Here is a 16,242-nt window from a genome sequence, read left to right on the forward strand (position 1 = left end):
CGCCTAATACAAGATGCAATGATTAAAATGAATTATAATCCAAGAGAATAAAATGGACACATTTTAAATATGAATGGAGAAGTGAAAATCTGTGGTAGTATCATAGCGTTACAGCTAGTATTATACTTTTTTTACAGCTCAGATTCAAAATTTATAGTTTGGCCCAGACAAAGTAAACAATACCCGGTCCCCATGTGTCATTAAGAAGCTATGTAAGGAGTTTGTATGTGCTGTTTTTCCTCTCTTCTCCCTTTTCATCTTAATTATGTGCATTATTTTCACTTTTGGCATTAGCAAAGACAGAAGAAGTTCTGGCTCAAGAACGCCAGCTGTTTATAGGTGTTGGACTTCAGACTCTGTCATGGTCCTGAGAAGAAGTAAGAACAAGTTATGAACTTCCTACTTGAATTTGGAGACTATTTAAGGGTGTTGGATGTGAGACGTAGCTTCTTCACATTTTCATCTGATCCCCCTAAAATACTAGAAGAATTCTTCTTTGGGACATTTGTTATTGTTTATTAGTGCTCCAGTACAACAAAAGCATGCAGTGAAGGAAATCTGCCTTCAAGGATTGTTTGTACCTGTTTGAACTTCTTGAAAGAACATATCCTTTAAAATGAAATGATTTCATGTTTTGTTCTCAAAAATGTAGTTTGTCAATGGTATAACTATTAAATATAAACTTGGTTAAGGTTTTGACGGTAAAACTTTTACATTAAAAATTGTATTCTTGTCTGAGCAGAAATTCTCACAGAGAGACACCTGCCTTGGATTTTCTTTCAAAACATTATAAGGGAAAAAAACAAAACCAAGCACACCACATCTCTAGAACCTATTTATTTATCTCCAAAATTATTTTCAGTTTACAGCAGTTTTCAGCTAAAAATTAAAGTTTACTACTGTATTTTGCACCTGAAATGTTGGCAAAAACCTTTCAGAATAAATAAATAGTTTCAAATCAACTATTCTTAAATAAGCAGAAATAGCTTCATACTAGCTTCATATCAACCCTTCTTATAAATGATTGTCTATTCATTTTGAATATAATATTTTATATTTTTTCAAAAAAAAGGGTTAAATTTTGAGGAAAATTAGTGGTTATAAGCTAGACTTGGAAATAAGGAAAAATGTAAATTTTCAGGAGTTGGCCAGACCAGCAAAACTAACTCCCAAAAGCCTAGCATAAAAAAGCATGACTATGGTAAATATACAGTTTAAGTATGGACATCTGAAAGTGTCTTGGTATGCTGAAGATGCAAGAGGAAACAGCAATCAAGGGAGAGCAGTAAAAGCAACTCAATTTTTAAAGGAAACATGAGCAATTCTTTGACTTGGGCTGTATTCAGGTATGCAGGACTTTTTTATCACATGCTAAGAATTTATATAGATTGCACCATACAAATGCTTAACTCTTCTGTACTACAACACATTGCAACACTCCGATTAGTTTTTGTGATTGTGAAGAGAAGTTTGAGAACAAAATCCAAGGGCAGGTGAAACAGTACTGCGATTTTATTTATTTATTTATTTATTTATTTATTGGTCTCTGATATGTTAACAAGCAGCTCTGGGAGAAACAGTACTGCATTTGTCCTTGGAGCATCAACTTTGGCTTTGTTCTTAAAGGCCTATTCCAAGCACAGGAGGGGAATACTGCAGTAGCCAGCCAATAATGGCATTAGATTAGTGGCAAACTGCAAATTGCAGACCTCAGAAAAATATTCAGTTCATGCTGAATCTGAAGAAGAATGTAGTGAATGAAAAAATAAAGCAAAAAACAAAACAAACAAACAAAAAAAAAACAAACAACAAAAAAAACCTCAAAGCAGAAAAATCCTTTGAGGTCACCTTTCTGACATTTCCTTTATCCAAAATGAAATAGCTTGTGCGTTTTTATTTTAAATAAATTCTAAAATTCTTTTTGCAACAAAAAAACTAATATTGAAAATAAATGCCTATTGAAGCAAGTGTTTCAGCAATCCTAAAAATAAATGGGTATTTCTACATTTTTTCCATATTCTCCCCATTTTTCCTATCTGAAAGTATTCACATAAGTTAGTCTGGATTTTGCAAAACAGTTTCTATGGGACCGTGACTTCATTTTACTGTTAAAAAGTCTGTTATGATGTCTCATTGATTAAATATCAAAACAAAGGAAAGCTAAAAATAAGTGTATTTAGTTAAAACTTTCTAAGGTTAAACAAAGACTGCTTATTGAAAAATAGAGCAAATCACGTTCGAGAATAACATAAATGAGCAGCGGTACTGTACCTTTATAAGTTGCAACTAAAACTGAGTGGTGGTTAAGACTATTCCAGTGTATGCTTCTGTGGAAAAGGCTGTTGATTCCATTAGAGTTTTCTCAGCACTTTCTTCCCAGTTTGATGTATTTAATTTCTAATTACTGGGAGAGTCTGACTGTCACTGACAGATAACCAATACAACAATATAGTTGGTAGAATTTTTCCACATTAAAAATGAATTAGTATTTCAATTACATTCAATGGTGGAAAAAAAAAAAAAAAAAGGTACCAGGTAAATTTTTGCATTTTTTTTTCTGTACAACCAGCTCTAGTAAATAAATGGTATAAAACCCTGTCCCCTAAACCTCAGCCCTTCTCCTTATGATCAACAAAAGTTACATTTCTTCCACAACTTCATGCCTTTTTTAAGCCTCAAAAAGTGGAAATCTTAAACAAGTCTGTGCTTGCCAGTACAAGATCAAATTTCCACCAAAACTTTTACAAAGTATTGGCAAAGATACTGCTCCTTGCATATCAAAATTGGCATTTCTGCTAGCTGCTAAGTTTCATTGACAAGAATTAGCTAAAATAAAGCTTGCACACGTCATGTATCAACAACAATGCAGTGTAATTGGAAATCTATGCTGAGGAAGGAATGTTCAGATTAAGTAGTTAAAAAAAACAGTCCAGCACAGCCTTTGTAATTGCACTGCTTCTATTATCCCGGATGTATCTGACTGACTGATTCTTTTCCATTACATGAGGAATTAAAATAATTTTCTCATTGAATAGCAGAACCATGTCTTGAAATTTAAATACAAATATCTTGATTCTAATTAGCAAGCAAATTTTATTGGATAAACTGTTAGCTACTGCATGGAAAGTTGGTAGATGAGAGTTACTTAACTACATTTGTCTGAACCTTCTACAAGGAGCTAGATATTCATATTTAAATTAAAAAATGTGTAAATAATCAGACCTGGTACTCCACAGCTTCTTCAAATTTAGGAGTTTACCACATTCAATAAATACTGTCTTCATTTTACAGAATATAGAATACAGAAAATAATCAGAATAATCAGAGCTATGAATGTAACTTCTGATGACCCCAGCTTTCACATTCGTATCTCCTCTCTCTCTGCTTGACAAAACTTACTATATTTAGATTGGTAAGCTGAGTTTTTTGAGTGAAATAACTTATCAATCATGTTACAGCTAGGATGTGTGGGGCAAGCAGTGTCTGAATTTCAGATCTCCTGCTGGTTCATTCCAAGGAAAACATGTGGACCCTGTTATCTGCCATGGTAGGTTTGAATTTTTCTCATGTTTCTATAATAAAGAACAAGCACTTTTAACTAAATGGGAGAAAGTAATTTATGAACATCTGATGAAGAAGATACAGTCTGACCCTTCTTGGTAGCCCCAGAAACACACACATCTACCCAAGGGAACTGCAGAAAATGTGAACCTTGATTAACAAAGCTCCTGATTAAGTGCTGTGAATAAAATGAAATATTCATGTAATTTCTCTTTCGTAAGCTGCTTTTGGAAATTCCCAAGACGTCCTACCAATAGCCAGAGGAAGTTTACACTATATTTTGGATAAAGAAACTCTGATTTAAGAGAGAGAACACTATATCCTTGTTCTGAAACAAAGCACATCTGGGAGAGAGGGAAGCTGAATCACAGCACAAAGGTGATCAGTTACTGCTGTTTTTACAATGCCTTTTACAAAGAGCATCACACCTTTCTACTATGCCAGGAGAAAGCATCATTTTCCTTTCATTGTGAAAATGACAGGGAAAGTGGTGACTCACATGCCAGAGAAATCTGTTCTAAATATATCTTGTGGGAACAGTGCATATTCGTCTGAGATATGGGTGCATATGTCTCTTGTCCCAACATTCTTTTTAGTCTACAGTTTTTCTGCAAAAATAATGGAGAAGCTCCTGCTATTATTTACAACATCTTTGTTTTATAGCAGTATTTTTTAACTAGGGTATTCATCCATCCAATTAACAATTGAGCAAAGAAACATTACACAGGCCAATGATCAAGAAGTAGATGTGGATAGACTTACAAGTAAGAAGTAGACCTATTGCTCATGTAAATTCATAGTACAGCAGTCACTGAGCTCCAGTTGATCTAAGCACTGTACAAACCCAGCAAGAAATTTTAACGGTAATAAGTTCTGAGAAGAGCTTAAATTTCAAGCAGTGGGGATGTCTCAATCTCATTGTCTTCTAGAGAAAAGCTAAATGATTTGATCAGGTTCATCAAGCACAACCTAGATGGACCCTTTTCCCTATTTCCTGTGTGGGGGAGAGAAGAGGAGGAAATCAAAATTGTTAATTAGATCAACTAATTTTTACAGACAACTAGAATCTAAAGGCAAAAAACAGCCTTAAGTATGACTCATTTTAAGTCATTTCCTTGTCTTTAATGTATATTTTAAAGGTTATAGCAATCTCCAGGGTTCTGTTTTTAATGATAAACTTAGTTTAGGGAATTAGGTAAAAGCGAAATGGAGGGCTTGTTCTGCACTTTGTCATATACTGAGTACCACTGTATTAACTGAGTAGTGTCAGCGACGCATGCTTGTACTAAAAGTCACCTTGGCTGAGGTCATATGTCTCAGATTAGACATTTGGAGATATAACCATCCCATTCACTTGTTCAGTACAAAAAGAAGATGCGTAGATAGATTTAAATGACAAATTATTTTTAGAATGTGAGTGCTGATTATCCTGGACTTTATCACCAAATTCCTAACTTTACTCTCCTAGTGAGATTACTTATGATAGGGGAGATGATGGACCCAATTCTGACTACTTTTACATCAGTAAAGTCCATTTGTGGAATTTCAGCTGTTGAAAGCTAGTGAGAGAACTGTCTTTTTGTGCACTTCAACCATTTAGTATGTACCTCTATCAAGACTATATTTTCAAATACAATACTATTATCAGTTATCCTGCAATAGCCAGGCCTCCTTTAATGTGACAGGGGATACACTGACTAGTCCCCAGTTAAAGGGGGACTCTTTGCCAGAGTGCTTGAAGGAGTGAACAGGTTTGCTTATAAATTCATGAGGAAGTAAGGTCTGCATGAGTTAAGACCAAGATCCACAAGGGATCTTGTCCCTTAGATTCAGAGGCACATCTTTCTTCCTTTAGGCAGGAGGGAGCTTAGACATGCTCATGTAGCTCTGCTGTATTTTCCTATCCAGTGTTGCTGTCTGCATATTTCTTTCTGGGGAAAGAAGAGATGAAGTCCTGTGAAGATGGCGGAAAGGAGGAGGTTTTGGCTTCCCACCCTCCAGGTATGTAGGATGGACAAATACAGGCTGGGCAGCCAAGGCTTTTGTGGCCTTTCAGCTTTCACTTCTGTGGCTTGGGACCTGAAAGAATCTTTAAATCATCCTAGAATACCGATTATGGTCACAGGGACAAATAGATCCCAAAGGAAGCCCTTGAAAACTCTCTGCACATTCCTTTTTATATCCTTTAATCTGGTGGAGTAAAGAGATATGAAGTTATCCTTGATTTGCAGGTAGTTCTTAGATAGTCCTTTGGCAACTAAGAGTTTTAAAGCTGTATTGATGATTGCACACAGTAAAAATGGTAGTTACTGTATTGACGTAAGAATGAAAATGTTTCACCTCCTTGCAGGAAATGAAAGCCAGCTTGAACGGACTAAGGGTAATGTGCCTTATTTTGCCTCAGTCCACCATGTATTTTCATGAAAAACCTTTCCTGAATATTCCTGTATTCACTGGATTTTTCAGTTTTACCCTTTGTACGTACTACGCCATTTAGGTGGGAGACAAAATTGTTTCCAAGGGATACACTGACACTGCTCCTCTGTGCAAGGAGAGATGCTTAACCTGAGCCTGCACAGATGTGTCACCTGCAGTTAGAGTAGAAGCCTGTGAGGAGCTGTTACTCTGCAGCCCTGTTAAACTTTGTGTACTAGTAAGTGTGTACATACAGACACTGACCATTGCGTCCTCATTTGTGGAGATGCTCAAGTGTCAGAGGGTAGTGTCTTGTTCTGATGATGAACGATAGAAAGACCAGGGAGAAAGAGGTGGAGGCATTTCTGCTGCACATGCACAAAGGCTGACATTCTATCCATAAGTCCAATTCCCTTTGCTTCTGGTGATATTACTGCCTGCCATCATTGCTATCAGTTTAGTCCTCATTTCAAATTGTCTTTAATATACCTCAGGTATTACAGGGATGTTCAGCTACAGCTACACAGCTTGAGAGATATACTGAACTGCTATATTTATTTTTGAGTCACATAAGACAAATGGAACATACTTTTGTGGGTTTTATTTTAGCAGCCATAGGAGGTGATAGAAACAAAGAGGAATCCTTGATTTGAAAAGTTTCAGAAAGCTTTTAATCATTGTCCTCTGTGGGATCTGATTATTGTGAAAAAGGACTGTGGGGTTCTATAACTATTTCTATAACAATGTTACATCAGTATTAATGTGGAAGAAGGTTCTGAGTGTTCAACAACTTCAGCCTTACCTTGGACAGTATAATATGGCATATATATATGTATATATAACATAAGACATGTTTTAACACTCACACCTTTTAATTGCACAATTAGATAATCCAAAATGTATGGGAGATTCTCATTACATATACCTCATTATTCTCCTATTCCTTTTTCAGATATCTTCCTTAGCTATCTAAGAATAAGTGCAGCTAGGCATGGAAAATAGGAAAGAACAGTACATTTTTGTGACCTATTTATATACTACATAGAACTTTCTCCGCATAAAAATAAATAAAATTAATAGAGCCAACAAGGCTTTGTGAAAAATGACAAACCAGGAAATAAAAGAAAAAACAAAACAAAAACAAAACAAAAACACAACAAAATAGAAAAAAATTGCTTTGGTATTACTGTTTTAAACTTGTGTGAAGTTTTCCCTAAAATTTGGAGAATTTTTAATTTCTTTTTCTGCAACACAGTGCTACTGACGTGTCTGGGAGTTGAAATAAGGACTTTGTTCTCAGAACTGGCTTTGGTAATATACAGCCTGAGCCCAAAACCACAGGTTAAAATAATAGAATGGGGAAAAAAAATCCAGTTACTATTCCTCTTTGTCAGAAAGAATGAATTTATCTCTTGTCAGTCATGAATGCTGCAGCAGAAACTGAACATGTCTTACTGCTGCAATTCATTTTTCCAGTCAGATAAATAAAGGATTAAACTTATAAGTAAAAGCCACAATAGTGTTACTTGAAGTAATCAGCCTTCTTCTGTGGGAATTGCTATAAAAACAATTTTCAGTGCAACATTAAGAACTTTGTGAAATCAAAAAGTGTTTTTTTCATTTAGAAATCGGAATCTTTCTGGGAGTGAATGAATATATGTATGGAAAGGAAAATATCCAGGCAAATGTTTAAGGATTTCTCAAATTAATTATTAAAGTTTAATATAAATTTTTAAAAAACAAAATAAAAAAACAAAAAACAAACAAAAAAACACAACCTCCTTGGGACACAGTTTAATGCTCAAAGTTTCTTAAACTTTGGAAGTTGATTCTTAAATGGTTTCTTTTCCCATTTGTCCATGTTAACAGTACCACACCACTGCTGTCAATTGGTTCTAGGTATGTGGAGTAAGATACATTTCCATTTCTGCCTAGCATGTTACAAAGGTTATTGTTGAAAAGCCAACATTGATCCACAGTAATTGAATCTCAGATATTATTACCTCTGGATCAATGGTTGACATTTTAGCGACAGCCATAAAACTCTAGCACACAGTTTGAGAAATATGTTGCTAACCCCGTGTTCTGTGCAAAGCATATCTCGGATACTATAGCAGTTACCTTTAGATAAAACAGATTTTTTTTTTTTTCATCATAATTACTATACAGACCTTCAGAAGCATTAATGCAACATTGAAGTGTGGCACCATTTTTTTTACCACTGCCCAGTATATCTTCAATCCTCATGAGTGTGTTACTAAAAAAGATTTTTGTAAAGAAGAAAAACCTTTACACTTTTAAGGAACCACAGCAGTTAAGGAAATTTCCCATTATTGAGACTGGAGCAAGGTCTTCACAGCGAGAAAGTTGTCTCACAGCTGTTCAGACTCACATGTAATTTCCTGCAGCAGTGTTGCAAACATCTGGGGATAGTAGGTAACAGGGACAAGAGACTTGAGTAAAAGAACTGTACTTCAAATCACAGTATCACAGTATCACAGATTTCTAGGTTGGAAGAGACCTCAAGATCATCGAGTCCAACCTCCGACCTAACACTAAGTACTCCACTAAACCATATCGCTAAGCTCTACATCTAAACGTCTTTTAAAGACCTCCAGGGATGGTGACTCCACCACCTCCCTGGGCAGCCCGTTCCAATGCTTAATAACCCTTTTGGTAAAGAAGTACTTCCTAACATCCAACCTAAAACTCCCCTGTCGCAACTTTCGCCCATTCCCCCTCGTCCTGTCACCAGGCACGTAGGAGAACAGACCAACCCCCACCTCTTTACAGCCTCCTTTAAGGTAACTGTAGAGAGCGATAAGGTCGCCCCTGAGCCTCCTCTTCTCCAGGCTGAACAACCCCAGCTCCCTCAGCCGCTCCTCGTAAGACTTGTTCTCCAGACCCCTCACCAGCTTGGTCGCCCTTCTCTGGACTCGCTCGAGCACGTCCATGTCCTTCCTGTAGCGAGGGGCCAAAAACTGAACACAGTACTCAAGGTGTGGCCTCACCAGAGCCGAGTACAGGGGCAAAATCCCAAACTGCAATTCTTTAATTCTGTTAATATGATAATATTTTAAAGGGGACTGTTTGCCAGAATAACAATTGATTTTGGAATAAAAATCCAAGTCACAATAGCACAGGCTGAAGCACTACAGAGTAGGAGTTACTGTGCTAAAGAGTCCAGTGATCATTTCTCCTGATTGCTATAGATGGATTTTCAGTTCTGGTAATTGAAATAATGATACTGTCTTTGTGTTCACCCTGTTAACTGACCTCACAGGAGATGGAAAGCTATGGTCACATGCCTTGTTTTGTCAGAATAGCCTGCAATATATTCTCCAAGGCTCAACTGTTACCTAGACTAGACAATGGAATGCAAAGCATTTTTGTCTGTTGAGAAATGAACACTGGCATCCACTGACAGACAGAACCATATAAAAGTTTAAAATGTAATGTCTGCAACTCACTTTCCTTCTGAAATTACCCTGTTTGATGAGATACAACAGTGATGTCTCCTAATATTGACTGAGAAGCAATTTCCAGTAACAGTAATAGATTAATCTTGACAACATGTTATTCAATGTCAAAACTGAGCCTTTGGCTCTATCTGGAAGAATCTTTCTGCTGTTTGGGGAAATTAGCACCAGAGAGAGAGTCAGGGTTAAAGTGGGTGTAAATGTTTTTATCATGCTGATCTGTATCTGTTTTCACCAGACCAGAATATAGGATTCATTACTATAAAACTGGAAAAAGGTTGGAAACTAATGGGATTTTCTTGATCACATACTAGTCTTGGCAATACACAAAGCCAGACCACCTTTGAGGGAATTCTCAAAATGGAAGAGGCAATATCTGCTATTTGGGAACATAAGAAAACGAAAGATTTCTTTGCTTTTCACACCTAGTTCTTGTTATCATAGGCAAACATGTAATGACTGTATTTCACAGTTTTGTTGCCTTTATTAACTAAAGATGCCATCCACAATGAGATTTTCACAGGTACAGCATTGAGTTCTTCACAGTCACTAAGATGGAAACACTTCATAGAAAGTAATACTCTGTTCTTAAGACTCTGCATGTCTTCTAAATCTGATGGATTAAGAATACATGGAATTGTTTTCTGTTCCTGCATACACAGAAAGCATTCTAATTGAAGACTTGTGGGATAATTGTATTTGCAATTCATAGTGAGTTTAGTTTCGCAAGGGTTTTCCTTGTTTGTTTTAGTTTTTCCTGAGAGTCAGTGGTTACTTGCTCCTATGCTTTCCAAAGAGATGTTACAGTATCTTTTAAAGAAATTAATTCTTTCAAAGTCTGTAGGCATTTTTAAAAAGGAAGGCTTTGAGGTGAATGTCTAACGCTGGAGCTATATGTAAACACTATACCCAGATTGAAGACAAACTCACATTTTAAAAGATATGAGTCCTGATTTGACCTTCATGAATAACTTTTTCATTTTAAAACTCAACAGCTACAAAATAACTTTGCTGAATACCATTTACTTGTAGATCATTTAAGTTCTATGTTTTTCATCTGACATTCAGCATTGCAATATCTCATTTTATATAAAAATATAGTAACTTGGTTAAATTACTTAGTGCTATAAAATATATCAAGATAAAAAGTCCAGCCACATACAAATATAACAAGATTTTAGTGCAGGGATCAAAAAGTCTATGACATTTATTACAGAACAATGCAACAGTTCCACTTCTTTATTTAAATGAAAACAGAAATACAAGAAGAACAGTATAAAACTTAAATAATGCTTAGATTTTCAAGTGACAGAAAATGGAAAGACAAAAAGAAGATTTGGCTAATAATTACATAGTTGGGCAGAATTGTCTGGCATAGGAACACACCATGCTTACATACCTGGCTTAAGCTTAAAACAGAGTAGAAAGAGAGGGAAGTATTTTGGCACAATGATGTAAAAATACTATGCAGTTCTTTCTAATCCCTTGGTGTGCACTCACCCAAACTGTGAAAATACATGAGGAAAAAAATATAACAAACCCATTTAGCCAAAGAATCTCGAGAGGGTGACTAGTCAACTCTGTTGCTCTGCTTTTGTTCTTCAGGTATTTGTTACAGATAGATGATAAGTAACCAGAATCAAAGCCTAATAAAACCTGTGTTATTTACTCTGTAATGTAGTTCTATTTCCAGGAAATGTTTTCTTAGAAGATTGATTAGTTTATTTATTGTGCAAGCTTGGAAAATGCAAAATGATTAGACTTGCAGCATTTTTTTTTAAATCCCATCTCTGTCATTCTTTACGTCAACAGTAGCATAGTCCTAGTGGTATTGCCTATACCAGTATGAAAAGTAAAGTTTAGACATCAGCACAGAAAAACAATCTTGAAAGGCAACTTAACTGCATTATAATGAGGGCTGGGAAAAACACAAAGCTTTCTACCTTCACAGTGACTCACAAAGTTTACAAAGAAACTTCTACATACGGGAATAAGGCTGTTTAATTCTGTTTAACACACGGAATATTGCTAGGTAAATCAACTGCAACTCCCAATGAGTCCAAGCCCGCTCAAACTGAAGACAGTGGCAAAACTCCAATTATCTTCACAGTATTTCAGGATTAACTGACACACCCATTCAAAACAGAAATACATTGGCATTGTAATGCGTGTGTACCACACAAAGGATCCAAGCACCTGAAATCCACTCCTGTGAGCCTTTTACAGGGCAGGAGCACTGACTGCTGCTTAGTGCACGAGGTAGGGTAAGGAGATCCATGCTTGATTTCAGCATGGCTTTCAGCACTCCCTTGCTACATTCTCTGACCTTGTGCAAATCTTTTTAACTTTCTCTGTTGACCTTTAACTTCTCACAAGTACAGTGAGAACCTTGTAAGAATGGAGCTACAGTTAAAGTGCAAAACGTTCTTTTTCTTCATGAAAAATATTCAAAACTTCACTGAGATATGGATAATAAAGACAATTTCTGACAGCCAGGAAACAAGCAAAATCCCTTGAAAGCACAGTTTGATAGAAATTTACATTTTGCTTGATGATTCATTTGAGAGATGAAAGCTTTTATTATAGGAAAAAAAAAAGGTCTAAAAAGAGAAGTCTACTGAAAAAATAGACCCAAAATCTTCAGTCCATGGCTTGCTCTTCTTGAGCTCTAGAAAATAAAAGATTCTAAACACTTCTTTTATCAGGCCTCTTAAATGGAATAATTTAAGGGAAAAACAAACAGCAATTGTATGATTGTAAAGCGAAATTAGCATTTTGCTCAAAAGGAATGGCAATTAGCAGTGATGACATTGTGATTTATACTAATTGAGATTAAGTCAGACAAAATGGCAACATTAGTAATCATTTGAAGTACTGTATTACTCATTATACTGTGCTTTGTAAACATCTCTCTTGAAATTAAAAAGTAATTAGTAGCATTTTAGTCATTTAATTCACTATAATTAGGATTTTAGGGAAACTACAGCCCTGCTGTTAAAGCCTTTAAGGTTGTGAATTGAGCGAATGATCTTTTTTTTTTTTTTTTTTTAAATCAGCTTTTAGTGGTGGCTCATTTTCTGTGGTTCTCTAGTCCACAGAGGCAAACGGTATCATTGGCACTAATAGGAAGGTATTCATGGCCTGGATGGCCTGGAACAGACAACTTAATGCAGCGATGTGAACTGACTGACTTACAGGAATGCTAATAGATTTACAGGGCCAAATCCAGATCTCAGTTCAAAGTCACTCTGGACAATGAGTCTGCAAAGCTACTGCCAAGGGAAACTGAGTATGTCCAGTGTGAAACAATTCTTATCTGAGCAGCACTAGGGGCATGAATTCGTCCATTTCACAAAACATCCAGTAAAAGGAGACACCAAAGATACACATCCACCAAGAGCTTTAAACAAGCAAGCAAACACCTCTAAGGGCAAGGTGCACCCGCAGATCTAGCCTTTCCCACAGATATGCTGGCAAAGTATGCAGCGTATTTGACACCTGCTAGTGTGGGTAGTCAGTTAGTCCAAGGAAAGTGTGAAACCCATACCCTAATGCATCCCCTTAACCTTGACAGAACTTTCTCTTGGTTGTGCCTCATGACAGTGCATTCACAGACTGTGAAAAGAAAAAAAAAAAAGTCCCTAGTTTACCTTCTCTGATTTAATCCATGCTATCCACTTACTCATACAGAAACCTGGAACAATTCCAAGTTTCCACCAAAATCTAAGTCAATGTCTATACAATACTTTGAGTACACACATTGATAATTACAGTTGCTTTGTATCCACACTTGTTGAGCTACAAGTTCAGAAAGAATCCTGAGGAAATTTTAGAGAATATTAGAGGATAAAAGTCAGTACTACTCACTTATTTATCCTGCCTTTTGTAGACTCTCTCATTTACCATTAACACAGAACATGTCAGGGACTATCTTAGAAAGATCTTTGACCCTTTGATATCACTGCAACAGAGAATGGGATTTATGAAAAGTTGTGAGATTCTTATGGAAAGCCCTTGTCCTCAGCAGGCCTCCCGGTATTTTACACGGAGCTATCATGGCGCAAGCTGCCAAAATGAGCTTAGGTGAGTTAATTGGCACCAGATGTTTCAGTCTGTTACTGGGTGATTGTGCAGCAAGCTGCTCCTGCCCAACACTGCTAAAAGACACCTTTGGGCATCCTGCTCTGATGGCTGATCATTTTTTCTAGGATGTCAGTGATCAAGACACATTCAGTCGCTTCAGGTGACAAGTTGCATGTTAGTCACATTTGGGGGAGCAAGAATTTATACAAGGTTGATAAAGGTATATTTTACACTAAACTTTATTCCCACTGCAAGTTCCCAACAGGTTCCTAAAGCCACATCCCAATAGCTATGTTGGCTTTATGTTGCTCTCTTCTGTTGGTTTATAGCAGCTTGGAGAAAGTAACGTCTCTGTTAGCCATAACAAACTGGAAGATAGGCCTGGTCAGAGCAGGAAATACATATTTTGTGAAAAATTTTGGAAAGTTGAAATGTTTAATTCTAATAAAAATATTATAATTCTAATAGAAATAACCTCATCTGTATTCCAAAGAAAGTGGGAAAACACAGAAAGATTAGCCTACCAACAGCTCAGTGGCTGCAGCATAATGGGCATGTTATTTAAGGTGTTCAAAACAGGACCTTGAAACAAGTTCAACGAGAACCTGAAAGCCAGTGGTTCACATCCAACTCAGACCTTTAGGTTTAAGAAGATGTTCCATTTTTCTGTCTCTCCTGTTGGGGCTGTTTCAGTGGTACTAAATAATTTAGCATTTACTTGGGCAAGAAGCTGACTCACTACCCTGAGTCATCCACCTGGGAAGGGAAAAGGTTCAGGACTTGTAAACTGGAACTAACAGGTTTCTCTACCGTCACTGAATGCCTGATCAACAAAGCTGCTGTATGACAGGGATGACCTCCCTTCTAGAAATTATGTAAAAATCTCTAGATCAGTAACTTTTCTTTCTTTCAGAAGAAATAAATATATCTAAGTCAAAACTGCAACCTGCTATATTGAAAATATACTGTGATCTTGATATATACTAAATTATATCATGAAAAGGAAAGATAACTGCAGGACTGCAGAAAGGGAAAGAAAGAGAAAGAAGCTGAAAATAGAGCTCTGTCACCAAAGGAGCATTAAAGACTGGTTCAAAATGAATATATAGGCCCACTGCATTCATTATAAAATAATTGCAATAGTGGAACCACAGTACTTGCTATCTTGTCTTTTTAATTTCAAAAAAGAAGACAGTGCTTGAAACACTAGTGGAAATTATAATATTTACCACATTTAAATATTTGCTCGCTTAATGAAGCATTATGATTTCTTAAATATATACCCAAAAAGCATCATGATAATTGTCTGTGACATAAGTAAAACACACAAATTACAAAAATCAGTTGTTTTTTTTTCTTTCCACAGAAGGATGCAGAAAAGGAATGGCAGAACACAGTAGCACTGGGGGGAGGGGGCGAGGGAGAAGGCATTTTCTGTCAAGCTGGAGGGTGTCTATTTTGACATTACTTCTAAATGTAGAAAACTGGATTATAGCAGCAGATTGTTATAATATTTGGAGCTGTGCAGCCAAACTAGTAGCAAGCACAGTAACTAATTTATTCTAAGAATCCATACACCCTTCTCTCTTTACCAACTGGATTGTTGTCACAATCTCTACTCTTTGTTTTCAATGTCATCTGTGAGGGTTACTACCACTGATCTACTTTTCACTGTACTTTTTATAGAGCTTTAGTTCATTCCCTGTAGTCAAATTTCAAAGGCTTTGTTCTGTCTCAGTCTCCATGCCTTTTTATGCCTCTTTTATACAGTCCTTACTTGGTTGTCCTTCTTTTTTTGTTGTTTCTTCAACGTATTTCTAGTTATGGGACACAGTGGAAGAAAGAGGGTGTAATCTATGGGGGTTCCTAGGACTGGAATCACAACCTTATGCTATTCTCATTTTAGTTGTGATCCCTATTTACAGAGCTATTACCCCTTCATTGTTTATTCACAAGATTTTTATTTTTATTTTTAACTACCTAATTCTGCAGCTTGGCTCTTCATTCTGATATCTGCTCTTGGATGGCTTGACATTGATTTAAAAGGTCGCTTGTGCAGAATCAGATTCCTAATTAATAATTGGTCAGGAATTTTACAGTGAGCTATTTTGCCAAGAAGGGAAGTGGAGAAGGAAATGGTGCTATGACAACGTATTTTTATGGCTGAATTGATTCTGATCCCTACAGAAGCCAAATGACCTGGCATATGTTAAAAATGACAGGTTACACTGCCTTCTGGGATTATTCTGGTTATTTCTGGCTTTAAGCCATGAAAGAATGTCCCTCTGCCAAGGGACTAATCCACTTCTAGCAGTTCTCTACCTGATTTTGCAGAACACAGTTGGAGTGGGATGAGAAGTCGGTCTGGAGCATTTTATGCAGATCTGCCGGATTTCCCAGGAAGTTAGGAAGGCTTGGGAACAGCCCAGGGGGCTGCAAGGGAGCATATTTAAATAGTTTTCTAAAAGAATGCAATGTTTAAAGCCTCGTTTTATTGCTGCATTAATTTGAAAGGAATATTAGTATATATTTGATTCCAATGGAGGAGGTGGATTTTAAGTGTGTTGACTGTATATTAAAGTTACATAAGAAGTTTTGACCTGACTTTTGTCTTGTGTTACTGAACACAAATAGTAAATACTGACTTATATGTACCATCATATATACAGTATATTATTTTGACTTTTCTGCATTCTCTCTTCAA

The 16,242-nt window shown here is 36.4% G+C and overlaps 1 protein-coding gene across 1 annotated transcript in view; it reads left to right on the forward strand.

Moving 5' to 3' along the window:
• Positions 1-5,523: 5,523 nt before the first annotated feature.
• Positions 5,524-16,242, forward strand: part of LOC310901137 (uncharacterized protein) — a gene marked incomplete at its 5' end in the record, with an annotated part of 96,680 nt that continues 85,961 nt past the window's right edge. The window contains 2 exons of the mRNA XM_083840261.1: positions 5,524-5,562; positions 13,345-13,538. Coding sequence (XP_083696387.1) covers positions 5,524-5,562; positions 13,345-13,538 — 233 coding nt within the window. The remainder of the gene's footprint in view (positions 5,563-13,344; positions 13,539-16,242) is intronic.

Source organism: Anser anser (assembly GCF_964211835.1).
Source record: "Anser anser genome assembly, chromosome: 5".
NCBI classification, from domain to species: Eukaryota; Metazoa; Chordata; class Aves; order Anseriformes; family Anatidae; genus Anser; species Anser anser.